Source organism: Lithobates pipiens, unplaced genomic scaffold (genome assembly GCF_037356315.1).
Source record: "Lithobates pipiens isolate NorthernLeopardFrog02 unplaced genomic scaffold, aLitPip1_a1.2 Scaffold_13, whole genome shotgun sequence".
NCBI lineage: Eukaryota > Metazoa > Chordata > Amphibia > Anura > Ranidae > Lithobates > Lithobates pipiens.
The window spans coordinates 112916712-112944581 of NW_027507718.1; the positions used below are offsets into that span (position 1 = coordinate 112916712).

General features: G+C 41.3%; 1 protein-coding gene across 2 annotated transcripts in view; it reads right to left on the bottom strand.

The window, feature by feature from the left end:
• Positions 1-4132: 4132 nt before the first annotated feature.
• LOC143974232 (coiled-coil domain-containing protein 17-like) overlaps positions 4133-27870 on the bottom strand; it is a 93463-nt gene continuing 69725 nt past the window's right edge. The window contains exons 8-13 of one of the 2 annotated variants that reach the window (XM_077475400.1): positions 19177-19367; positions 18999-19084; positions 17089-17298; positions 12126-12348; positions 11868-11978; positions 4133-4508 (exon numbers count right to left, since the gene is read on the bottom strand). In XM_077475400.1, the coding sequence (XP_077331526.1) occupies positions 4368-4508; positions 11868-11978; positions 12126-12348; positions 17089-17298; positions 18999-19084; positions 19177-19367 (962 nt within the window). In that variant the 3' untranslated portion in view covers positions 4133-4367. Of the gene's footprint in view, positions 4509-11867; positions 11979-12125; positions 12349-17088; positions 17299-18998; positions 19085-19167; positions 19368-27870 lie in introns of both variants that reach the window. The other variant, XM_077475399.1, reaches the window with a different exon arrangement.

A 27870-nucleotide genomic window follows, 5' to 3' on the forward strand; every position in this document is an offset into this window, starting at 1 on the left:
CATCATCCAATCATGTACAGGCAAAAATGCTGTTTTTTTTTTAAGTTTCCTTGCATGTGATTGGGTATTCTTTGCAAAGTGAAGCCTTGCCTAATTTAATAAGCTCTGGGGCAACTGAACTTTTAAAGTGCACAGTGTATTTGCCTTTAGTAAATCAACCCCACTATTTGTTATCATTCTCGAGCCATTACTGCTCTCACGTCTTTTTTTTCCTTGTAAGGTTTCTTCAACTGATGTTATATTCAGATCACACTTTTAATCTACATATATAAAATAGTAAATACAATATAACAATACATCATTACACTTTATTACTCAATGACAGTTGCAGACTATCTGCAAGTTTCTTTTTTAACAGCAATGCTGTGTTTTGACATCCACTCCTGCTATGAAATATACAGCAACTCCCAGCCGTCAGTAATAGTGGTGGGAAGTGTCAGTAGGGGAAGAGGAGATGAAGGTAGGAGGTACATCCTAGAAACTTTGTTGAAGTTTATTAGAGTGTAGCTTCTACTTTTAAAATCCTCAAGTGGATTTTTCCTCACTTCAGCCCTAAACCTCAACATAACCCCTAAATTAATGTATAACCTTCCATCTAAGCCCCTGTACACACGGTCGGAGATTTTGCCAACCAAATCCATCGGATTTTGTCCGTCGGATTTAGTCCAACGGATTGAGTCCAAAACTGTTGCATACACACGGTCGGGCCAAGTTGTTGAAAAATCTGATCTTTCAGAACGTGATGACGTAATTTCGTTACGATGGGACTACATTCAGGCTAGTAGCCAATAGCTTTGATGTAGGAATTTGATCTGAGCATGCATGGCACTTGGTCCGATCAAAATGCTATACACATGATCGGATTACCGACCCAGTTGGCCGGGAAATATTTCCAACATGTTGGAAAATTGGGTATGACGGAGATTCGGACGGAATCAGTCCAATGCATACCACACACAGTCGGATTATCTGACGACACGGTAAGACGCATTCCGACGGATTCTCCGACCGTGTGTACAGGGCAAAAGACTTAGAGCTGAAAGTCAGGCAAACAGCTGAAGTTCAGATTTTACCTGAAAAAGGATTTGAAACTCTGTCCCATTATTCAAAGGTCTGCCATACACCACAGCCCTGTTTGGCAGGGCAGGAGACCTTATTTTTCTCTGCTGTAGTTAAATAACACTAATGCCCTGTACACACGATCAGAAATTCGGCAAGCAAAAGTCCAATGAGAGCTTTTGGTCAGAAAATGCGACCATGTGTATGCTTCATCGGACTTTTGCTGGCCAAATTCCCTCCAGCAAAAGACTGAGAGCAGGTTCTCAATTTTTTCAGTCTGAAAAAGTTCCGATTGGAAATTCCAATCCGCAAAATTCCTACACATGCTCGGAAACAATTTGATGTATGCTCGAAAGCACTGAACTTCATTTTCTCGGGTCGTTGAAGTGTTGTACATCACCGCGTTCTTGATGGTCGAAAGTTCAGCTGTGTGACTGTGTGTATGCAAGCCAGCTTGAGCGGAACTCTGTCGGAAAAAAACATCCAAGTTTTTTCCGACAGAAAATCTGCTCGTGTGTACAGCACATTACAGGTCTTGTCCTTCCCCCAGCCTGTGACTGGACCATAAAGGGAGACATGGCAGACTGATAAGCTAATCTGAACAGATAAAAACAGCACTATCCCCTTATTCAGTACAAGAATAGCATATGTACATAAATGTAATTAACATATACTGTATATACTTTATGCCAGTGATATATGTGAACAGTCCCTTAATTATACAACCTTAAAAAGTGATAAGGGAAACGCATGCAAAATCCACACAAAATGCAAATCTTGAATGGCTCTTCATAAATCCAAAAACATTTTTTAGTCTGCAATGTATCACACCAAGTGTAGCCCCTTTCACAACATGATCCATCTCTATGCTATACAATGATTTCAATACAGCTCACTCGCCAATTTTTGCAAACTGCTCAGCTGCACAGGGACCCTCTATGCTAAATGTGGGTCAGATGGGTGTTGGGACTTATCCTCCTTTCGCAAAGATATGAACTCAAGGGTAGGTAAGAAACCAGTGGCATTTTTCACAATCAAATGGAAAAAGGTGGAAGAATACTGCACTCCTAACAAAATTGATTGTAACTAAACACAAACTTATAGCAGCAGCTAATATGTGGGATACACACATAAAAACTAGAAAACAAAAAGAGGTAGCTGCGCTTTTTCACAATCGCCTAACTGTTCTCTGAATTTGTAATATCCCAGTGGTTTTGGACAATGCCAGCTGGTGCTCAAAGTTTTTGGGCACAAACAAATTGAAAAATTCTGATAGCGGAGATCGGTGTCCTCCATGCGTGTTCTCCTGTCCTCTCCTCAGGTTCTCTCCTCCTGATAGGCATCCAATCACAGCACCTGTCATTTCAGCCAATCAGGCAGTTCAGTATTAGGAAAGTGAATATTCATTTGTTTTTCTAACACACCTGAGTGGACTGCAAGCGCCAAAAATGGCGCTCGCAGTTCACCTAGTTTGAAGCCTATTAGAGCCTATGACTCTAATCAGGTGCTTCAAAAACACCCCCCCCCCACCACTGTAATGCAGGTGTCTGGCGCCCAAAAAGGGGCCAGGCGCCTGAATAGGGGGTGGCAGCGGTGCCCATGGATAGATTCATGCATAACATTAATCTATCCATTGGTCATAGAGGGGGTGGCTGGAGAGAGGGGGCTGCGCCCGTGCGCCATTATGGATGCACTGCCACTGGTTTTGGACAGAAAGCACTTTCTGCTTGACTAGCACTGAAAAACGCGGACTGCTTTTATCATTTCCTTTTGACACTATTTAGCCGGTGTTCTAATTGTACCCCTGCATGGTCACCTGGTAACATAGACATCTGTTGGATACTATAGCACTATGTAGGCATAATTCACCAGGAAAGCTCCCCTAAGAAATACCATTCAGCCATTATTTGAATGCATGATTTTAGACAAGAAGTGGCTGTGAGTGATCATTAGCATTGAAATGCAACAAAAGATAACAAAATAATGGATAAAAATTACTTTACTTTGTTTTTTAGCACTTTAGCAAATTAAAAGTAATTCAACTAGGGTTTTTTGTAAAATTCAAAACACTAACAATAACATACAAAGCCATTACAAATCTGCTCTGAGCTACACCACCAATCTTGTCTCCAAATATCACCCAAACCATCTTCTCCCTCCCTGTCTCCTCCTCCCATGCTTTTCTCCAGGACTTCTCCAGAGCCTGTCCTATTCTCTGGAACTCACTACCCCAATCTGTCTGGTTATCTCCTACTCTGTTCACTTTTAGGTGATCTCTGAAAAATCATCTCTTCAGGGAGGCCTATCCTGCCCTCGGCTAACAACTGAATCTACTTCCCTCATCTGTTTATACCTCACACTTACTATCTTTTGTTTTACCAGCATTTCCCTATTAGATTGTAAGCTTGCAGGAGCAGTGCCCTCCTAACCCTCTTGTATAGAATTGTATTGTTACTATATTGTCTCCCTTTATATTGTAAAGCGCTGCACAAACTGTTGGTGCTATATAAATCCTGTATAATAATAATAATAATAATAATAATAAAGTTGTCCCTACACATAGCATTATTTTATTTTCAAAAACAACTTAATGGAAAAAAAGAAAGCTGTTGGTGGCAAGTTACCCCCCCCCCCTCAGTGAATGAAAGTGGCTGTCACTGCCTATAAAATCGATGTGTGTGCAATAGCCAACATTTTGATTTTGTTGAGCATTATTACAGAATTGTATATAGGCTAAAGTGCACTGACGTATGCTTACATTCTCTTGCGTTATATATGGTCTGTGAGAGTACAGCATTGAAAACTGTCAAATAATGTCCAACTGAGGTATTTTCAAAAATTACTAAGACCATATTATATCTATGGGTACTGTTAAGGCTGAACTTCAGGCAGATGAAAATACAAAAATTAGCACAGCTCTGTAATCATCAATACATCATTAAATGTGCTGCTTCTCCTTTCACTGTCCAGTCACAGACTGGAGCAGATTCAGGGAGACCAGTCTCAGAGGAAGTGGTTTAAATTATGCTAAAACAAAGCACTGTGAAAGGAAATCTATGAACTGAAGTTAATATTGAGCAAAAGCTAGTTTTATTGTATCTTTTAATTGGTCATTTATTTTTATTGTGTTTTTTTTTTTTTTTGCCGCCATTCCATTTTATTCTTAGCGTACACATTGTGCTAGATTTTGCAATAATACAGCAGTCTGAAAATATTAATACAATCAGAAATATTTTTTTATAAACACAAAATGGAATTATTATCAACAGACGATGGTCAAGTGTTCATAGATGCAGATCTCATTCATTTCAGTGGGTCATTATTCTATCCCTGGAAGGAGGGGAATCCACATTGTCCCCATAGATGGGGTGCATGTTTGGAAAAAACTGTGAGGAGCCATAGTAAGGAGATGGAAGAACAACCTCCTCTGGGTGGAAATAAGCCATGGTCTGTAAAGTGAAACAAAATAGTTGTGTTAGTTGAACTATAATGATTAACATTCTGTCTTTGTCACAGAACTTTGAGTTCAGACAAAGGCAGTGAAAAATAAGCAGGAAAAAGGATAAGAGTATTATAGTTTAACTGCATGCAGTCTTGTTGGAAGGCATTGGACAAAAATTGGTAAACAGTATAACATGCATCATGATATTTCAAAATACGTTCATCAATGGAAAATCATGTTGCAATGTCAAGATAATTATTGTAAATATTGTAAATGGATTATTGTTTTAACATCCAAATCTCTCATGAAAGTTTTCCTTCCTACTTTACTAACAATTGTAACAGCTACATTGTTATACAGTTTTAGGCCAAGCAAATAACTAGTTAAATAAACCCTGTTGAATTTTCCATCTGTTCCTTTTGAAAGTCAGTTGTAGGGTGCATCTATAACTCCTTTCTAATGGGAAAACAGAACCTTGAGCATTAGTTTTTCAGAGAGTTATAAAAGAAGGGTGGGTGGGTCAGGCTGTAAAGTTTCAGATCTCCTGTTGGTATGCAGTACCGCGAACCTGATAATACTGCTCAGACCACTCAATGGACAGAGCTTGTTAGCTGTGGCAAAATCCTGCTGTCGATGTACAGAGCCAAGACCCACTGTCTGGAATATTTTGTTATGAACCATTGACAATTAAAGCTGGATTCCAGGCGACCAGCTAAATACACAAAAAAAAATTAAGAAGAAAGGATTGAAGAGAGGAGGATACCACATCCCAGAATTCTATATAGAGGACAAAAGAAGGGGCAAAAACGGGTTGGAAAATGTCAACCCCGGGATTTTTAATGGTATCAGATCAACAGAGTATGCAATCAACTATTAATTGCAAAAATATTTTTATTATTATTCAGTCAACATCCATCAAAGATGTGCAAAACAAACAATATACAGTCATAAAAATCAATGGTGAGGCTGGATTAGGTGTAGATCATCTCCAAAATTACCCCACATTGATGCATAAAAACAAAAACACTACGCTGTGATTATTCAACATGTTTCGCTCGTAACTCGAGCTTCATCGGGAATTGGCGCAGCAGCAGATCATAGCAATTGCATCAGAGTTGCCGCAGGTCTATGCATATATTTGCCGTTAATGAGTAAGTAAAGAATTGAAAAAAAGGTGCAATCAATGCACCTGCTGACCAGTAACTGCACAGGCTGGGTAGTGACGCTTCAACCAAAAATCAGGTCTGGATGGTTGAATCAATAAGATTGCAGACTGGTTACAAATGACCAGTATAGGGAAATGCCAGCAATGTTGCCAGATGACTTATTGAAATAAACGCGATCAGTATGTGTACAGAGACACCTGTCGTGGAGTAGCCTGTTCAGCAATTCATCCTCCTTCAATTGCCAGGAACACAGGAGAGCGTCTCTAGAGATGTGACCAAGGAAAAGACAGAGCTCATCTGGACTGGATGGCTTAAGTAGGCAGGATAGACGAGCAGGATATCATCAACAGGTGAGTCACTGTGGAGACATAGGAGCTGGCAATTAGCCAACAGCTGAATGGCCAGTTTTGAGAAGGAAGGGCCCAGCCCTGACAGTACCCCCTCCTCAATGGAAATCACGGAGGAGGACAGGGGCATGTACGTCCGAGGATGAGACCCAAGAGCGTTCCTCTGGACCGTACCTTTTCCAATGCACCAGGTACTGTATGCGCCCACAGAACCTACGGATGTCAACAATGTACTGTACTTCATACTCTTCATGGTTCTCAACCTGTACATGGTGAGGACAAGGCACCAAGGTGGTAAAGCGGTTGCAGACCAAAGGTTTTAATAAGGAGACATGAAATACATTCGAAATACGCATATCAGAAGAAAGGTCTTATAAACCGAGGTGCAAACTTCAAGAAGGAACGCGAAGTCTGAGGTAGCAAGATGATAGCCAGACCCTGTCCCCAACCTGGTAGGAAGGCCCAGGCAGGCGTCTGCGGTCAGCATGGAGTCTGTACCTATCATTAGCATGTCTTAAAGCCTCCTGGACTTGTGCTCAAGTGGAACGAAGACCACAAAGATGCTCCTTTACTCTGGAATACTCTGCGGAATAAATGAGTCAGGCAACATGGAAGGTTGGAAACCATAGTTTGCCATAAATGGGGACAATCAGAAGCAGAATTCAAGGCACTATTGTGAGCAAACTCCGCCCACGGTAAGAGGTCTGATCAGTTGTTATTATGTTCAGAAATATAGCAACATAGGAATTGCTCCAAGGACAGATTGGCTCGTTCTGCGGGTGATAAGCAGAGGAGAAAGCAAGCTGAATTCTCAACTATGCACAAAAGGCTCGCCAGAACCGGGACACAAACTGATTACCCCTGTCCGATTCAATCACCTTGGGTAGCCCACGTAAGCGCTATATCTCCCGAACAGGTAATACGCAGAGGGGAAAGCAAGCTGAATTCCCAACTGTGCACAAAAGGCTCGCCAGAACCAGAACACAAACTGGCTATCCCTGTCCGAGACAATCACCTTGGGAAGCCCATGTAAGCGAAAGATCTCCCAAGCAAAAATGGAAGCCAGTTCCTTAGTGGGCAACTTCTTAAGTGGAATACAATGGAACATTTTTGAGAACCGGTCAACCACAATAAGGGTAACTGTGTTGCCCTGGGAGTTGGGTAACTTCACAATGAAATCCATAGACAGGTGGCTCCAGGGCCTCTCTCCATTGGTTATGGGTTGTAGGAGGCCCACTGGAAGGTGTCATGGAGTCTTGCTCTGAGCACACACGGAATAGGCAGCTATGAAGTTGGTTACATCAGCACAGAAACTACCACCAGAATAGTTGGGAAATGGCCCAAAAGAGTGGGAGATTCTTCCCAGGGTGGCCAGCAGCCTTTGGAGAATGGTAAGTCTGGAGCACGGCAGTATGGAGACTCTCTGGGACAAAGCAGCAGTTACAAGGTTTCTCAGAAGGAGCATGGACCTGAGCAGCAAGAATTTTGTCACCCAAAGGAGAAGTGAGACTGGTGCGAACTGTAGCCAGAATACAATCAGGAGGAATCAGAGGAACAGGAACTGACTCCATCTTGGAAGTGGAGGAAAATTGTTGTGACAGCCCTTACATTCTTAGTACAGGGTGAGAATGAGACAATGTAATTGAAACTAGACAAGAAAAGAGCCCACCGCACCCTTCTGGGAGAGAGGTGTTTAACAACAGAAAAAAAAAAGTGAGATTCTTATGGTCAGTAAGAATGAGAACCAGCACATTGGTACCTTTGAGGATATGTCTCCATTCTTTAAGGGCTAAAATGATCGCTAACAGCTCTCTGTCACCAATCTCATAAGTGTACTCCGCAGGTAAAAAATAAATTCTTGGAAAAGTAGCTACAAGGATGCATAGTACTCTCAGAGGTAGGACATTGAGACAGAAGGGTCCCAACTCCAGTCTCCTAAGCATCAACCTCAAAGATAAAAGGTAATGTAGGATCAGGATGTGCCAACACAGAAAGAGAAACAAAGGCAGCCTTTAGACTCTCAAAGGCCTTAATGGACTCCGGAGACCAACTCTGTGGGTTACCATCATTTCTGGTCATATCAGTCAGGGGCTTGACCAGAGATGAGAAGTTACGAATAAACTTCCGATAATAGTTGGCAAAGCCAAGTAAATTTCCAGCAGTGGAAATTATATAACCCAGGAATTTAACCTGTTCACGATGGAATTCACAATTCTCCAATTTACAATAGAGATTGTTCTCTCTTAGTTTCTGAAGCACACGACAGACATCTGTGTGGTGGCTTTCCGGGGACTTGGAAAATATGAGGATATCGTCAAAATAAACCACCAACCATAACTGCAACATATCTTGGAGGGCATCGTTAATAAATTTCTGGAAAACTGGCGTTACAAAGTCCAAAAGGCATTACGAGGTACTCATAATAGCCTGTTCTGGTATTAAACGTAGTTTTCTACTTGTCGCCCTCCTTAATCCTAATGAGATTGTATGCACCTCTCAAATCAAGCTTTGTGAAAACCGTTGCTCCCTTGAGGTGGTCAAATAACTCTGTAATCAATGGAATCGGATAGGCATTCTTAATTGTGAAATTATTGAGACTCCTATAATCAATACAAGGTCTCAGTTCACCACTCTTCTTCTTCACAAAGAAGAAACCAGCACCAGCAGGAGATGAGGATTTGCGGATGAAACCTTGATAAAGTGCCTCTGCAACATACTCCTCCATGGCCTTATCCTCGAAGTCCATTGCACAATCATACAACCGGTGTGCAGGCAAACTACCGGGTTGACCTTTGTCAAAGGCATCGCTAAAATCACGGTACTCCTCCGGCAGGGAGGAGAGTGAAGAGATGCACGGGACATTGACTACCTTCTGAAAGCATGTCTTACTGCATTGTGGCGACCAGAAGAGAACCTCAGCACAGAGCCAGAGCCAATCAAGGATAACCAATAACCAGAGGAAACTTAGGTGAGGAAATAACTTGAAATTGGATTATCTCATGGTGAAGAGCCTCTATGGTCATGGACAATGGAACAATCTCATGAGTCACATGGGCAGGCTGTAGAGGTCTTCCATCAAGAGCCTTAATGGCAAGTGGAGTGTCACACAGCTGCAGCGGAATAGAGTTCTTTGATACAAAGGCAGCATCAATGAATAGGCCTGCAGCCCCAGAGTCAATTAGAGCCTGTATGTCAACAGACGACTCAGCCCAAGAAAGGGTAACCGAAAATCAGGGGCTTATCCTTTTGGATAACTGGGGATGAAACAATGGCACCTAAGGTCTGTCCATGACAGGACCTCAAGGTTCAGGTGTTCCCTGGACGGGTAGGACAAAACTTCAAAAAGTGACCTGTCTGGCCAAAATAAAGGCACAATCTCTCCCTCCTCCTAAGGGTTCTCTCATCTGCAGTGAGACATGTGAAGCCAAAGTGCAGGGGTTCATCTTCACCAACCGACTCAGAACCAGGAGGCATGGGAGGTGAGGGAGGTGAGGGAGGCAAGGGTGGGACTGCAAAGGTCGCAGACAAGTGTACAGGAGACTTCCGCAAGTGCTCCTTAAAAGGGAGTCTTTCTCTGAGTCTGGAGTCAATGAGGATGGCAAACATGATCAACCTCTCCAGCTACGTGGGTATAACTCGGACTGGCATCTCATCCTTGATGGTATCCGAGAGGCCATGAGAAAAAGCAGCCACAAGGGCCTCATTGTTCCAAGCAGCCTTTGCTACTAAAGTATGGAATTCAATGGCGTAATCGGCAACAGATGTCGTATTTTGTTTGATGGACATGAGGCACTTGGCAGCAGAAGCGGAGCATGCAGGAACATCAAATACCCTTATAAAAGAAGTCACAAACTCAGGGTAACTCAAAACAACCCATAGAGGGTTTGCCCAGGCCAAGTCTCTCTCAGAAAGCAAAGATATCACGAAACCTACTTTGCGTCTGTCCGTGGGAAACGCCTGGGGCAGCATCTCAAAGTATATCTCAAACTGGTTAAGAAACCCTCTGAATTGGACTGAATTGCCCCCAAATCGCTGGGAAAGCAGAGCCCAACCAGCCATACCTCTTATAGTGCTAATATTCAAGTAACGCTATGGCAAACGTATCCATGCAGTGATCCTGCTCATCCAATCTGGAAAAAATATTAGCAACAAATGGATTCACTGCATCTTCTGAATTCATGACCTTTGCCTACTGAAGTATAGTTACATCACACTTGTTTAATAATAATAAAAAAGGTAAACAGAGTAAATGTAGTCAAAACATAGCCAGAGTTCAGGAACCGGAATGGATAGCCAAAACATCAGGGAGCCATAGATGAGCATAGTAGAACAGCAAGCAGGATCTGGAGCCAGAAGGAATGTCAGCCAAGCAAGTCTTTAACAGGAACACAGGAGATTGTCTCCAGAGATGTGATCAAGGCGAAGGCAGAAATCATCTGAACTGGACGGCTTAAGTAGGCAGGACTGACAAGCAGGATATCATCAACAAGTGAATCACTGTAGAGAGATAGGCACTGGCAATTGGGCGACAGCTGAGCGGCCAGCTTTGAGAAGGAAGGGCTGAGTCTAATTGTCTTCAAAAAAGGGTGCCCAGCACCCCGAGCCCACCCACTTGTGTGACATTAGCGAATTAATATTTGCTAATGTCTTCCTGCTTCTCCTCCCACTCAATCAGGTAGTCTAAGGACTAATCGGGTCTCATGACCCACTTCCTGTTCGTCCAGGAGGAGAAGCCGGGAGCCTGGAGTGAGGAGCAGCCTCCTTAGGTAAGGCCGGACTGATCACCACCTTCCAGTCTGTCGCGCACGTAAGGCGGTGGTGTTTGTGCAAGTGAGGGGGGCAGGTTTGTTTGCCCACCCCCCCAAAATATTGAGCACCAGCCGCCACTGGCATGCACCCTCCTCCTGTCAGCCTATTTCATCTCAGAACATGTGCATGCAGCAGAGCCCGCACACCAGCATTAAATGGTCTTTTTATATTTATTATTATACAAGCTTATGAATTAGAAAAGATCCCCCAGCCCTTGTCCTTAGCCTACTCAATACACTAATATGTGTAGCTTTCCCCCTTCTAGGTCATAATTTAGTTCCTTTTATGGCTACAGCCTCCCATGCTGTCTACAGCACAGACAGTAAAAATCTAAGGCCAGCCTGCTTGTGCCGGTGCACTAACATCCCATAGGTTTAAATGTAAGATAGCTCTAGAGTATGGGCATGACCTGTTCAGGCCTATGGACATTAGCACACAAGTGTGTACTAAATTATTTGACAGAATGGGAGAATTCAGCTGTCAGACTAAAGATCTGCAGGTAAGGAGGAGGGGGGTTAGGGTAGTCCCAGGTTAGGGTTGAGGGGGACAGAAAGGAGTTCTGAGGAAATTTCAATTCAATTCATGAACTTGACTTGTCCTTTAATGAAAAAGCATTGTGCAGCACATGGATTGTGGTGAACAGTACTTTTACAACTGAAATTGGCTTCCACTGAACAGATACCATCATGGCAACAAACTTCATTCTGTGACATCAAGGCACTACCAGATAATTATTTTTTACATAAAGAAGCCATATTATCAGGCACAATGTTCTCTTGCAAAGCAAGGGAAAATGGATACTTTAGGGCTACAATGAACTTCTGTTCTTAGTTGAACTCCTGGAAGTTGCTAGTATTTAGCCTTGAACCGTAGTGCTGAATAAAAAAGTTCTTGTAAGTGCTCTGCACAAGTGGCGTTTTTTATTTCACATAATTTTGATAATAGCAAATTATCTAAATTATTTCATCAAAGATACATTTCACATTTACTGCACATTTGTGTTAATTAAAAGAAAGAAAAGCTATGATGGTTTGTGGGACTTACCATTGGAGGGTACTTATAGAATACTGAGTTGTTGATGTCAATGGGGTAAGTGCTCTGTATGTCTGCATCCTTTGCATTAACAAGGCGAAAATACAACTCTGCATTTTCCAGCTAAAAAAGTAGATATATAATTACTATAATATATTGTAACAAAGTGCAAAAATTCAGTAAGTTGCAGTTAGTGTATCTATTCTATGTCAGTATAAAAAAAAAAAAAGATTCAGTTGGCTTATCTGAACAAAGGATTTAATGCATTACCTGAGGAACCCCATTCAAAGCCCCGGAAGTGAGCGATGGTTTCACAGGAAGTGTACGAATTGGAACTTTCCATTGCCCACTGATAACTCTGTTCTGAAAGTCAAAAATGTCGACTTTTACCCACCCCCGAGGTATTAGACGACTGACTTCTTGTCCATAGGGGTCATAACCACCCGATGCCTGTAGTTCAATTATTAGAGAAATATTCGGAGAAGGACGTACCCTGACAGAAAAAGAAACAAGTTGAAATGCATAAATATTGATATTCCATTCACTGCTTGTTTCACGTTATGTTTTGAAATCTCAGTAGTAGGAAGAGTTGTTTTTTATGTGGCACTTACTTTTGTCGTGGAAGGGTCTATATCGGAAGTCTCCAAACTTTCTACACAAAGGGCCAGTTTACTGTCCTTTAGACTTTAGGGGGGGCGGACTGTGGCCAGTGGGAGTAGAAAAGGTCCCAAGGTCAGTGGGGGGGAAAAAATCTCCATTGTTTGCTTCATTGGTGCCAGTGTGCCCCATCGTTGGTACCATTGGGAGAAATTGTGCCTCTTTACTGGTGTCAGTGCAGGAAATTATACCCTACTCTTGGTATCAGTGGATGAAATAGTGCCCGAGGGACAGATTAAAGCAAGCAAAGGGCCAAATCTGGCCCCCGGCCACGGTTTTCAAACCACTGGTCTATATGGTTTACAAACATAAAAACACATAAAAATTACTCATACAAAACTGAAAATGCACCTAACCAGTTCTACTTCCTTTCCATGTTTTGATTGCACATCTTATATTTTGGTCAATTGTGTTTTGTTTTAAAGTTTATAAACTGATATATGGAAATAGTTACTTTAATTTGTAAAAAAAAAAAATCATATTTTACAATGTAGGAAGCTTTTATGCTTTGGTATGTGCAAGGCAAATTTGACAATCTAATAATAAGAGAGCACAGCACTATCTGCGTACTTGTCGACTGCATCTGCAGACTGAGCATCTAGAGGGAACCATCTATCTTTAAGGCCCTATGCACACTGGGCATTTAGGCCCAGTGAATGAGATTCCAGTGTGCACCTGGAAGATACAGGCACACCGTCCATCCATGCTATGGCCAGCCTGTTGGCCTGGAGACTGGCAGCTGCTGCTGCGGTGTAAAGAGCGATTTAGTGCAGCCTGCGTTTGGCATTTGTTCCTGGGGGCATACTGCACTAAATGTAAGTTCTGCTTGCACCTTCCACCCTAATCTAAATGCCAGAGCCCCATGCACCAAAGCTAAATGCCCAGTGTGCATAGGTCCAAAACAGATGGGGAGCACCAACCTCTCTAAGTCATTCCTAAAATACCAGTTATGTACTTGCCACCCACTAGCTGAAAAAGAAAAATATAAAAAAGTATACACATTAATTCATATTTAGCAGACTAAAAGTATAAGGAAAATGCTAGGGTTGTCCCGATGACACTTTAAGACAGAGTACAAGTACCAATACTTTTTTCCCAAGTAGTCATTACAGATACTTTTTTTTAATGTCATGTGTAAGTGGCACTAATATGCAGCACAGATAGGTGGCACTGATGAGGTGTGGACTGTGTCAGTAGTTTTTTTATCGTTTTACAATTTTATTTTTACAATCTTTTTTTAATTATTTTTTACAATATATATATATATATATATATATATATATATATATATATATATATATACATATATATATATATATATATATATATATATATATATATATACATACACACACACACACACACACACACACACACACACACACACACACACACAGCATCTCACAAAAGTGAGTACACTCCTCACATTTTTGTAAATATTTTATTATATCTTTTCATGTAACAACACTGAAGGAATTACACTTTGCTACAATGTATTGAGTGTAGAGCTTGTATAACAGTTTCTGTCCCCTTAAAAAACTGTCTAAATTGCTGGCAACAAAAGTGAGTACACCCCTAAGTGAAAATGTCCAAATTGGGCCCAAAGTGTCAATACTTTGTGTGGCCACCATTATTTTCCAGCACTGCCTTAACCCTCTTGGGCATGGAGTTCATTAGAGCTTCACAGGTTGCCACGAGAGCTCTTTTCCACTCTACATAACGATATCACCGAGCTGGTGGATGTTAGAGACCTTGCGCTCTTCCACCTTCCGTTTGAGGATGCCCCACAGGTTCTCAATAGGTTTTAGGTCTGGAGACATGCTTGGCCAGTCCATCACCTTTACCCTCAGCTTATTTAGCAAAGCAGTGGTCTTCTTGGAGGTGTGTTTGGGGTCATTATGCTGTTGGAATACTGCCCTATGGCCCAGTCTCCCAAGGGAGGTGATCATGCTCTGCTTCAGTATGTCACATTTATGGTTCCCTCAATAATCTGTAGCTCCCCAGAGCTGGCAGCACTTATGCAGCCCCAGACCATGACACTCCCACTACCACGCTTGACTGTAGGCAAGACACACTTGTCTTTATACTCCTCACCTGGTTGCCGCCACACACGCTTGACACCATCTGAACCAAATATGTTTATCTTGGCCTCATCACACCAAAGGTCATGGTTCCAGTAATCCATGTCCTTAGTCTGCTTGTCTTCAGCAAACTGTTTGCGGGGCTTTCTTGTCCATCATCTTTAGAAGAGGCTTCCTTCTGGAACGACATGCAGACCAGTTTGATGCAATGTGCGGCATATGGTCTGAGCACTAACGGGCTCACCCTCCACCCCTTCAACCTCTGTAGCAATCCTGGCAGCACTCATATGTCTATTTCCCAAAGACAAGTTCTGGATATGACGCTGAGCATGTGTACTCAACTTCTCTGGTTGACCATGGTGAGGCCTGTTCTGAGTGGAACCTGTCCTGTTAAATGGTCTTGGCCACAGTGCTGAAATCCAGTTTCAGGGTCTTGGCAATCTTCTTTTAGCCTAGGCCATCTTTATGTAGAGCAACAATTCTTTTTTTCAGATCCTCAGAGAGTTCTTTGCCATGAGGCGCCATTTTGAACTTCCAGTGATCAGTATGAGAGAGTGAAAGCGGGAACACCAAATTTAACACACCTGCTCCCCATTCACACCTGAGACCTTGTAACACTAACGAGTCACATGACACCGGGAAAATGGCTAATTGGGCCGAATTTTGACATTTGCACTTAGGGGTGTACTCACTTTTGTTGCCAGTGGTTTGGACTTTAATGGCTGTGTGTTGCGTTATCTTGAGGGGACAGCAAATTTACACGTTTATACAAGCTGTACACTCACTACGTTGTAGTAAAGTGTAATTTCTTCAGTGTTGTCACAAAAAAAATTTTTTTAACAAATGTGAGGGGTGTACTCACTTTTATGAGATAATATATATATATATATATATATATATATATATATATATATATATATATATATATATATATATTAACAGTGCTTTCTTTTTTTTTTTGGGGGGGGGTGGACAGTGGACAGTCAGTGTTAAAAATTTTTAAATTACATTAAATTTAATTTTTACAAAATATTTGTTACAATGTTTCTCTTTTTTTAATTAATTTTTGTTATTCAACCCTGTTGGGGGGGGGGGGGGTAGGGGGGTGTCTAAATAGACCTCTGACATCTCCCTTTTGAGACATGGAAAGGGAGGACTGAGGTGAGATATTCCCCAGTCTCTTTCTCACCAGCCTCAGCTGCACTGAAGATGAATGGACAGGAGACAGCGGCTCTACTCCATTCATAAACGAAAGCATCGTAAATACAGATTACAATGCACAGTTATGAATGGACTATGCACTATGCATTCCATCCTGAAAGATCTGGGAGGGGGGAGGGGCAGAGGATGGGGGGGAACTGGAGGAGCACATGAAGGGGAAACGGAATAGGATGAGGACGGGCCCGGAGGAGCACACAGAGGGGGAACAGGGGAGGACAGGAGGGATTCAGAGGAGCCCACGGAGGAGCACAGAGGAGGACACAGAGGGGAGCTGGATAAGGATATAGGGGACAATCAGGAACGACATGTGCCATGGCGGGGGGGGAGTTATAATCACCGATCTCCCTGTGTGGCTATCAATAAAGCAGCTAGTATCGGTATCAGTGCAACCCTAGAAAATGTTTTTTTTTTTTTTTTTAAAGTCTGAACATAACACCGAACGGAAATATATGAAAATCACTTTTTGTTCTCAATAACAATAGGAATTAGAAATTACCTGCACAGCCTTCTTTGGTATACAAGGTTTTACATCTACACGTTGTGGTGATGTGAAGCAAAATGCACATTTTACAGCATGCTACTGCAACCCACAAAAACATATACACTCAATGCAATGCCATTCATTTACTATGACACTCCCATGCACAAGTACAGTATGTGCCAACAGATCTTTGCTGCAACGCACCTAAAACATATGCTACCCAATGTGTCCCTCTGCATTTAAGAAAAAGGGCACAGGTTTTTGGTCCATTGCCATGTTTCAAAAGCCAATTCTAAATGGATGGGCTGCCTTATTGCAAAAAATCTTAACGCATAATATATCACATTTTAACTTTACTGTGTATTACAGAACACAAAGGACAGATCAGGTGTGAATGCATCCTAAAGCAAACCCAGGTTTCCTTTACTATTGAAAATGTGTATATCACTTATAAAGTGTGTTATCTAGGTATTGAAATAGAAAGTGCAACTGACCATTATCAGCAGCTCACAAATTTCTATGATTGAATTACTTAGTAGCGAACTATATGTAAAAATCACATTATCACAAAAACTTTTACCCAAATTTTACAAATTTTCTCAAGATTATATTAGAAAAAAGGAAAAGTCTTGGATGAAAACATTGATAAACAGACTCTATAACAGAGTTAAAAAATTAGGACTGCAAAAATATTTTGCATGTACTATGAAGCTTTTACATTTTTTTTCCAGACATGGGAATACAAAGTCTTTAAAGCCATCTGAATTAACATAATTTACATTTGAAAGGGTACCTGGGAACAGCCTGCTTCGTAGCCAACATAGCGATATTCTGCTTCTTGTTGTCATGAAACTTGGATAAAGCAGCCTCACAATAAATGGGAGGAAGGGCTGATGGATTTCCCATCTCCTGCCCTCCACTGCAGAGACTAACTACCGCTCTGCATACTCGATAAGATGGATCAATGCCAAGGAGATAGTCGTAAAACACCACAAAACCAGCGCTGCAACAAGAGCAATACATAAAACTATTAAGACGCAATATGTTCTCCATGCTGTTTTATGTTCTCCACACTTATTCTTTATGCTTTGTTGTATTTGTTATCTTTACTAATCTTGATAATACAAGCACTGTGCACTGACAGACATTTACACTTTTTTTTCTAACCATTTTTAAAAATGTCCTATACACGTAAATATGTTGCTTTTTTATCTTTATTTTATTGTAGGTTACTTTAAACTTTATTGTATCTCATATGCTTTCTGAATCATTCCTTTTAGTCAGTTAACAGCATTTAATTAGTATTTATATGAGTAAATATCATATCATATATCATATTACTTTTTAGATGTTACTACAAGTATACCATATACTAACTAATGCACAATTCTTATGAATGTTTTATATAATATTTTTAGCCCTGATGAAGAGGGATCGGTTAAGCTCCTGAATTGCATTGACTACCATTCTTAAATTCATAATGAAAAAATTAACTGGACTTTTAACCATACTGTAGGTCTGCCAGTCTGCAGACTAATGCAATGTTAAAGCAGAGTTACAACCTGTACAAAACAAAATAAAAGTCAGCAGCTACAAATACTGTAACTGCCAACTTTTAATATAAGGACACTTACCTGTCCTGGGCTCGAGTGTGTCGGCATCCCAAGCCGATTTGTCCATGTGCGAGTGCGCTGTGCTGTGCTTGCTAAATGGTTCCGTCATCTTCTGGGACACACACAGGTCCCAGAAGGCAACGGGGGGAGGAGGAGGGCCCAAAGCAATTGGGGAAATGCACCGCAGCGGGGTACATAGGAAGAGAAAAAGAATAAAAATGGAGAAGAAGGTAAAACAAACACAGAAAAAAAAAATTAGCCAATATGTTTTTAAGATGCATGGATTAACTAGATGGCGCAAAGTCTTATATGTGGGTGGAACTCTGCTTTAACTGAAGAGATGTAGAAGTTCTGAGGGCAAACAAAGAGAATCTGTTCCTGATGTTTTTTCTTGTGAGAGATGTCAGCTCATATAGACTTCGGTCTTCACAGGGGACAGGGACAACAGCAACCTTTCTAACCCTAATAGTTTAGTACTGGGTCAGTGTTATACTCGCATAGGGGGAGATTTACTAAAACTGGTGTAGCTGTGCATGGTAATCAATTAGCTTCTAACTTCAGCTTGTTCAATTAAAAGGGTACTTTCACACTGGGGATTTAGTGGTAAAGTGCCGCTAATTTTAGTGCCGCTGTACCACTGTTATAGTGGTGCTAGCAGCCGAAGAAAGGGTTAAAAGTGCCATCTTGTGGCGCTGCCAAATCGCTTTGCAGGGGCTTTGACAGTGCTGCCCAATTCATTTCAATAGGCAGGGCCCCTAAGATGCTGCTTGCAGGACATTTTTACCAGTCCTGCAAGAACACCACCCCAGTGTGAAAGCACTCAGGTGCTTTTCAGGTGATTTATAGGTGCTTTACAGGTGCTATTTTTTTGTGCTAAAGCACCTCAGCCTGAAGGGGGTCTAAAACTTGCAAGCTGGTTTCTACGCAGAGCGTTATCATATTTGGCACTCCCCAATTTTAGTAAATAACCCCTGTAGTATTGAAGGATACTCAGTAGGGTTACAGCTTCGTGATATTAATCATCCATAGCCATTTCTTGTTACATAAATACAAGATGTGATTCCAGCGAACATGAAAATATGGTACTTACATTGGGTCATATGGTGCTGGCTCCAGGCCATGACTGAAGTTGAAATACTGTTTAGCAAGATCGGGGGAGTTGGGTTTGTTCAATTCCTGCAACATTATTCAGTTATGTAGTTTTTTTGTATACAGTATGTTTACACAGCTACTGTCACAAAAATGATCAATATACACACATTTGTTACCAGTGGAATGGCTGTATTCATCTGAGGTTTGGCTCTGTGACCAGAGGTTTTTAGACGACGTTTTATTTTCTGAATTTCCAGTTCCTTCTTCAAGACTTCCAGTTCTGCATTTAAGGTCTTTATATTTTGGGTTGTAGGCTCTTTCATGAATCTGGGGAACTTCAGACCCTTCTCAAAATTGGATGCAAAATCTAATGTAGATAAACAAAAATAAACTGATATATTTCAAATAATAATATACAATGCAATGTTTGTAGTCAATTAGGGAAATGTATGTATAAAAGTTTATCTAAAGCCCATTTTTTTTTACTTTTACTGGGCCAGGTATCATCATTGGAAAATATTGGAAAATATTTCCTCTATTTCTGTTGCGTAGATAATTGTAAAATATGGAATTTGGAAAGTGACAGTGGTCATGAAACACATGGTTAAAGTGATTCTGAAGGTTAGAAATGTAAAGGAAAACAAAAAAAAAAAAAAAAAAAAATTATACGTAATTGCTCTGTGGAATGGTTTTGCACAGAGCAGCCCCAGTCCTTTTTTCGTTTTGGGTCCCCCACTGAAGGCCCTGGCTCCTCCTCCCTGCTAAGTGCCCCCAACAGCAAGCCTCTTGCTATGGGGGCACTCGAGCAGGCTTGCTGCCAAGCCTGGCTCCTGTAAATGGACATTGTCCATTCACATACAGAACATGGCTTGCCCCTGCTCCCTGCTCTCTCCTCATTGGCTCACTGGCTGTGATTGACAGCAGCTGAAACCAATGGCTCCCACTACTTTGTGAGCCAATGAGGAGAGACAGACCTGGGTGAGCCACTGCTCTCATGCACATCGCAGGATCAACATGGGGCTGGGGGGCGGGGAGGCAGGGTTTGCACGGGGAAGGTGTTTTACCTTAATGCATAGAATGCAATAGGGTAAAAAACCTGCCTTTAGAACCACCAGATATCTCTAGCAGGGACACAGACAGTAATAAAATACTGACAGGGGTTTAACATTTCCATACTGTACAAAACTAAGAAAAAAGGGGGCACTGAATCATCCAATATAATTATGGAGATTGAATTATACAAAAATAAAATAAAATAAATCATGAAAAACTGAATGAAAACAACAGAATTGGGAAGCGCAGATCCAGGAGGTGGCAAGGAATCAATTGGAGACGGAATCCATGTGAAATTTAAATCAGGACTGATGGATCAAATGTATCAGAGCAGGAGATGTGATGAGTATCACAGCAAGTGCTGAAGCTTGAGCGGTATACGATTACATAAGTAAAAAATGGTGTTGCGCTCCTAAATAGAACTCAGCAGCTACTAAATACTCAATCTGTGTCTTAAAAAAGGTATCAAAAATATAATAATAATAAAAACTAAAAAACACAGTGCAAACGTGCTTAATATATCTAAGCACGTTGGATACCGGAAGTGACGCCTACACCCGAGTGACATGCTCGTTGGTCTGTTTGCTGTGCGCTCTGTCCTCCCCTATTTTTGTGAGTAGTTCAATATTATTTTAATAAACTTTGATAATATTTTAAACCTACTACACTTTGGTGGACTCTATCTATTCCTTGAGTGTATATGCTGACAGTATCCACGGAGGAATTTGGTGGATGACGGTGACGCTAGAGAAGTGTGAAGTTCCCCTTGCCCATCTTCTGAATCCAAGTGTTCCCCCTTAAAGGCTATTTCGCTGTATACCTTACAGCAGTAAGTTAATTACCTGGTGTGGCCAGCACTAACACGTGGAAATCACCTAACGGAGAGAGTTGGCTTGGCACTGTGAATACACAACTACACTATGTTGCCCGCAAAAATTTGAGAAGGTGTGGACCTGCTGGTTGGATGATAACACTACGGCAACTGATGTAGTGTTTAATCCATAATTCTTCATTAAGCTCATAGTGGGACGATAGGTTGACCCAATTGTTACTATGATATTCTATCCTGTCTGTATATCACTTAGCAAACAATCCTCCTGTAATACCCTCTCCCCACATTGGGGTATAGCTAGTTAAGGTTGTGTTTGTTTTACGTTGCCCTGCTGCGGCCTGTTGCTGCATCAGGAACCGACTGTATGTTATGAGAATGTGTCCGTATGTGGCCGGTTGCCGCATTTGGAGGCTTGCCCCTGCGTGGGTAATGTTTGGCCCCTGCGTGGGCAATTTGTATGCCTTTGAAAACTCAATAAAAATGATATTTGAAAAAAAAAAAAAAAACACACTATGTTAACTTGGTTGTGATATTTCACCACATTTTCCACGATTGGACTATCTATGGGTCACCTTGACTAAACCCAATAGATTTTGAAGTTGTTTGTTATATGTACTTCATCACTTTATATTACACATTTTATCACAGCACTATTGCCGTAAATATTTAAATATTTAAATACTTGTATATCACCTTCAAGTGTTAATATTTTGATATGCTATGCACATATGCACTTTGTTTTACTTTTTTCCTGACATTATTATTTTAGATATATTAAGCACGTTTGCACTGTGTTTTTTAGTTTTTATTATTATTATATATTATTATTATATTTTTGATACCTTTTTTAAGACACAGATTGAGTATCTATATTCAAATGAGAGCCAACTCATAAAGTGTTTGCTGCGCCTATTAGGATAGAATCTCTTTTTTTTAATCTCTATATACAGCGCAGGAGCCCCCATATAAATATACGATTACATGTTTCAGGGTTTAACCCCTTCCTCAGATAACATTGTTATCAGGTTTTGCCAATATCTGCCTGCGGTTGGAGTGTGTAACGTGGCCGGGGAGGAGTCCTGTGGTGTTCGGACACCTTGCAGCTCAGCTTAGTATCCATTGGCCATTCTGACTACTTTTCCCATTTGTACTGTGTATTGGTTACATGTTTTATTAGCAATAAACTGTTTAAATTTTCACATGGGTTCCATTTCCAATTGATTCCTTGCCACCTCTTGGATCTGCGCTTCCCAATTCTGTTGTTTTTGTCTGTTTCTCATTTGATCATTTAAGTGCGGTAGCAGCAGTCCAGTTTGACTTTTATAATTACTTTGGCTCCTTGATTTACTTTCTGCGCTTGGCTCCCTGTTGGAATTTTCATGAAAAACGAAATGGTATTTTAAATATTGCACATGTTACATTATAGCCCTTTACAATGCAATATGTATTTATATAAAATAGCCTAATCATGAGAAACTGAATGGTACATTTATTATAGCACAGTATTGTGTAGAATAGTAATTCATGTTTTGCCGTCTGTGGTGGTGCCATTAGGAATTAACAGCACCCCCAAATGTCTGCTAAAGAGCAGCGTGTTTTGTGAGCAATCCAAACCTGCACAAGTGTGAATCAAGGGTAAGGTAGGGTGCTTTGATGTTTTCAGAAAAGCTATATACAAGACATTGTCTATCCCTCCCATCAGCCATGATCTGCCTGTATTGCACAGAAAAAAACTGAGTACTGACTATATAATTGGGTCTAATATAAGTTATATAATGAAAACAAAATAGTTTTGTTTAAAAATATATTTAGTATGGGGTTGGAGGAAGGGAGAAATCAGCGATGGCAAAATATAAGTAGATTTAATTTCTAAGTTCAGCTTTAGGCTGGTTTCACACTGCAGCGGTTTCGAGAACGGGATGGGATTCGCACCGCACTGCAGTGCAAATCACATCCGATCTCTGTGCGATGCGAGTTCAGCCATACAGATACGGCCCAAACTCGCACAGGACCCTTTTTTTGGTCCGCAGCAGAATCGGATCACATGGATGTTCACACCATGCGATCCGATTCCTGTCCGAGTTTGCAGATCGCACTGCGATATGCGAACTGATCTGGGGACAGCCGGGAGGTATGCATCGCATACCTTAACGCAGTTACTTAACGCAGTTACTTTAGAGGGTAACGAGTAATCTAACTGATTACTCTTCCTCTTATAGTAACGCCGTTCTCATTACTTGGGTGGCATTACTGCAATTACATCTACCGCCCGGGACCAGGTAGACGGGACTAGGGAAGAAAGTGAATGTCGCTGCCCCCCCACCCCAAAGCACCTTGTCCCCATGTTGATGAGGATAAGGACCTCTTCCCGACAACCCTGGCCGTTGGTTGTCAGGGTCTGCGGTCGGGGGGGTTATCAGAATCTGGCAGCCCCCTTTAATAAGGGGCCCCCAGATTCTGGCCCCCTACCCTATGTGAATGAGTATGGGGTACGATGTACCCCTACCCATTCACCTGGGGAAAAAAGAGTTAATTAAAAAACACAGGTTTTTAAAGTACTTTATTAGACAGCTCCGGGGGTCTTCTTCTGATTTCGGGGATCTTCTCGCTGGGCTCCTCCGCTATTTTCTGCTCTTTTACCGCTAACTCTTTTACTAGCGGAGGAGCCCCCCTTTGTTGCCGCCGCCGTCTGGGGGTCTTCTTTCGACTTCAGGGGTCTTCTTCCAACTTTGGGGGTCTTGTCCCGCTCTTTGCTTCCTCTGCCAGGCCTCCGCTATCTTCTTACGGCTCTTACTAGCGTTGGCCCAGTCTTGATGCTTGTCGCCGCCGCCACCTTCTTCTTCTTCCTTCCGATGTTGACACGACCCTCTCTCCAGCCATAATGGCAGGGACGTGTTGTGCAGCGACTTATATAGGCATAAGGGGTGGGGTCACCGGGTGATGTCACATGGTGACCTCGCCCCTTATGATGTCACAGTCTCAGCATCCCCAGGACTGTGTCACATGATGACCCCGTCCCTTATGATGTCACAGTCCCAGCATCCCCCGGGATTGTGATATCATAAGGGGCGGGGTCACCATGTGACATCACTCGGTGACCCCATCCCTTATGCCTATATAAGTCGCCGCACAACGCGTCCCTGCCATTACAGCCGGAGAGAGCGCCGTGCCAATATCGGAAGGAAGAAGAAGTAGAAGAGAAGAAGAAAAAGAATGCAGCGGCAGCAGCAAGCGGCAAGACCGGGCCAACGCTAGTAAAAGAGCTGTAAGAAGATAGCGGAGGCCCGGCAAGAAGAAGGGAAGAGTGGGACAAGACCCCTAAAGTCGGAAGAAACCCCCAGAAGGTGGCGGCAATGAAAAAGAAAGCTGGGCTCCTGCGCTAGTAAAAGAGCTAGCGGTAAAAGAGCAAAAGATAGCTGAGGAGCCCGGCGAGAAGACCCCCGAAGTCGGAAGAAGACCCCCAGAGCTGTCTAATAAAGTACTTTAAAAACCTGTCTTGTGTTTTTTTATTAACACTTTTTTCCCCAGGTGAATGGGTAGGGGCACGTTGTACCCCATACTCATTCACATAGGGTGGGAGGTCGGAACCTGGGGGCCCCCTTATTAAAGGGGGCTCCCGGATTTTGATTAGCTCCCTGACAACCAACAGCTAGGGTTGTCGGGAAGAGGCCCTTGTCCTCATCAACATGGGGACAGGTACAGTTTGGGGGGGGGCACTCGCTCATCCCCACCCCCTTTCCTGACCGGCCAGGCTGCGTGCTCGGATAAGGGTCTGCTATGGACTTTGGGGGGACCCCCACGCCTTTTTTTGGCGTAGGGGTTCCCCTTTAAATCCATACCAGGCGACGGGGCTCGCGAGGTGTCAATCTCGGCGATGGAGGCGGCAACATTCACTTCCTTCGCTAGTCCCGTCTATAGAATATTTTAAAAAAAGTCACAGTTACTTTGCTGAGTAACTAAATACTTTTTCAATGTAACAACCGAGTTACTAACGCAATTACTTTTTGGGAGAAATAATTTGTAACTTAACTAATTACTTTTTTAAAGTAAGATGACCAACATCTAAAATGAAAGAACAAAAATTTTGCACTTTAGTTCTACTTTATTTAAATGTATACAAATTTTGCAAGGTGCATTTAAGCATTGTTTTCCGTATATTTCTCATTATCAGTTGTAACTATGGGAATGCCTCACCTATGTTTTTATACACTATGCCAAGTATTACTCTTATTATGCCACTTTTTTTAAACATTAACAATACCATGTATTAATCTGCAGTTGTCAGTAAGCATAAATAAACAATTCAACCTTTTGATAATTTCTTTATCGAGCCATTGCAAATACATGCTGGTCAACAACCAACAGAGTGCTCCAAGGGAAACCTCAAGGCATCTTAAGATAATCTGTTACTAAGTAAAACACCTATGTACGTTTTCATTCTGCACCACCTGGGCTTCATATCGGTGTGAGTATATTATGTGATAATAGTTTGCAGAAGAGTGTCAGAAAATGGTGACTTCCATCATTGGGATATTTTGGAAAGTGATTGTTTCATTTAAAAGGGAATTTATAGTAAGGCCAGCCATAGACAGAAGCCCTGTGTTGATGGGGGAATCCCTCCCACTGAGCCATTGTGTTCTCCCAGCAGGGAGGGAGGAAGCCCTTCCTGCGGGAGAACACTGTGATTATTGCTAGTGGCTATAACAGCTGCTAGCAATATATTAAGTGAAAAAATAATTTCACTGCCGATACTAAGAGTAAGCTGCCAGCACCACAATAAGACTAACTGTATGTGAAAGTGAATAAGAAATGTCCAGCGCTAAAAATATATGTGTATAACAGGTGTAAACCTAGATAAAAATAAATGTACACACCTGGATGTGTACTAGAATAGACAAAGTGTGTGAATTTAATAATGTGAGTACATATATATAAATCAAAAAATGAACAAATGTGTACTCAACAATGAATAAACTAAAAACAATGATGACACGGGTCAGTTGACACCATAATATCAAAATAATAAACAGTTGGCGCATATAACAATATACCAAGTGCATGTGCTATAACATCAAATTAACTTAAACAGATAATTACACAATGTATAGTTCTTCAGTAATAAGCCCTCCATCAGTATAAACAGTAAGTGGATCTTGTGAACATAAATGGTAATGTTCCAGTGTTCAAATGTACAAACATCCAGGACCGTGCTTCCATCACCCAGGGAGGGGAGTAGGTACTCTTACCATGAGTTATTGCCAGGTTATTGCCTGTTAAGCTCCACACACTGCACCTGTTTTATTTTAACCTTGGTGATCACATTTTATTGTACACATCTTGAGTGATGTTTGTGCTTTTTTTTTTTTTACAATAAATCCATACGTTGTTTGATTTACACCATGAGAAAGCCTTAATTTTTTCTTTTATGAACACTACTTTATCATTAATGGATGAGAGTTTTATCAATATTGTATAAATCTGGGGATCGTGGTGCCTGTTTCTGGTATCGCTGATTCGCTGCATCATTGCTGGTGTGTGCCCCCATTTTCCCAACTTCAGGAGATCGTGGCCAGTGATCTGGATTTCCATCCATGCCTTTATGACTCACCTCCGCTGGTGTGTGTCCACATTTCATGGTAAGAGTACCTACCCCCCTCCCTGGGTGATCGAAGCACGGTCCTGGGTGTTTGAACATTTGAACACTGGAATTTTACCATTTATGTTCACAAGATCAAACTTACTGTTTATACTAACTAATTGCTCTTCCGGCGGATACACCATGACATTTATTACCGATGGACTATACATTCTGTCATTATCTGTTTAGGTTCATCTGATGTTATAGCACATGCACTTATATACTGGTATACTGTTATATTGTTATATGTGCCAACTGTTTATTATTTTTATATTATGATGTCACCTGACCCGTGTCATCATTGTTTTTAGTTTATTCATTGTTAAGTACACATTTGTTAATTTTTTGATTTATATATATGTACTCACATTATTCGATTCACACACTTTGTCTATTCTAGCACACATCCAGGTGTGTACATTTATTTTTATCTAGGTTTACACCTGGAATACACATATATTTTTAGCGCTGCACATTTGTTATACACTTTGCTAGCAATAATCGCATATAAAACCTGTCAGGCTGGTTGCACCAAGTTGGATACATTCAGCCTGCCCATACATGTTTTGAATCTCAGCCGGTTCCTGCTGAACTGGCTGAGATTCAAACCATCTATCGCTGGCTTAAGTGTGTGTATATTTTTGTTTTTGATGTTTTAAAAATTTTTTTTGATTGGGTAAATATTAAATATTCCATATTAAAATGGAACGCCAGTAAGCTCATGGCCCAATGACACAAGTGGGCATTCATTATGGTGAATACAACACATATGCACTAGTATGTGTTGTATGTGCTGCAGCACATTGCTACAATGCATCACAGTGCTAGATTTTTTTAACACATTTTTTAAAACCTTTTCAAAATTACATTCTTTTAATAGTATATGTGGCAGCACGTTGTAAGGCAATGCACTGCAATAACATGTATGCCTACATAATTTTTTAACACGCACGGCACTGTGAATCCAACCTCTAGATTTTTTGCTAAAATGACTTATTTACAGCATTGTGTACCCCACAGTTCTATATTTTAGACTTAGTAAGAATTTTGTATGCATTGTTATGTTTGTGTATGATAAATATGGTTTTATTGTATTTTAATTTAAAATATTGTTATTATAAACATTTGTGCAGCTATTATGGAATGTAAAAAAAATCAGTAATGCCATCTTTTTATTCTATTGGTGCTTTCAGAAAATGTATGGTTTGGGGGTTTTCTTTACAAACTCTGAAAAATGACCTTAAAAAAGTGAAACACTTTTAAAAAATGGTCTGGCCATGGATTCAATTTCCCTGCCAAAAATTCCACAGAATTATCAAAAATACCTTGAATCATCCTCACACAATA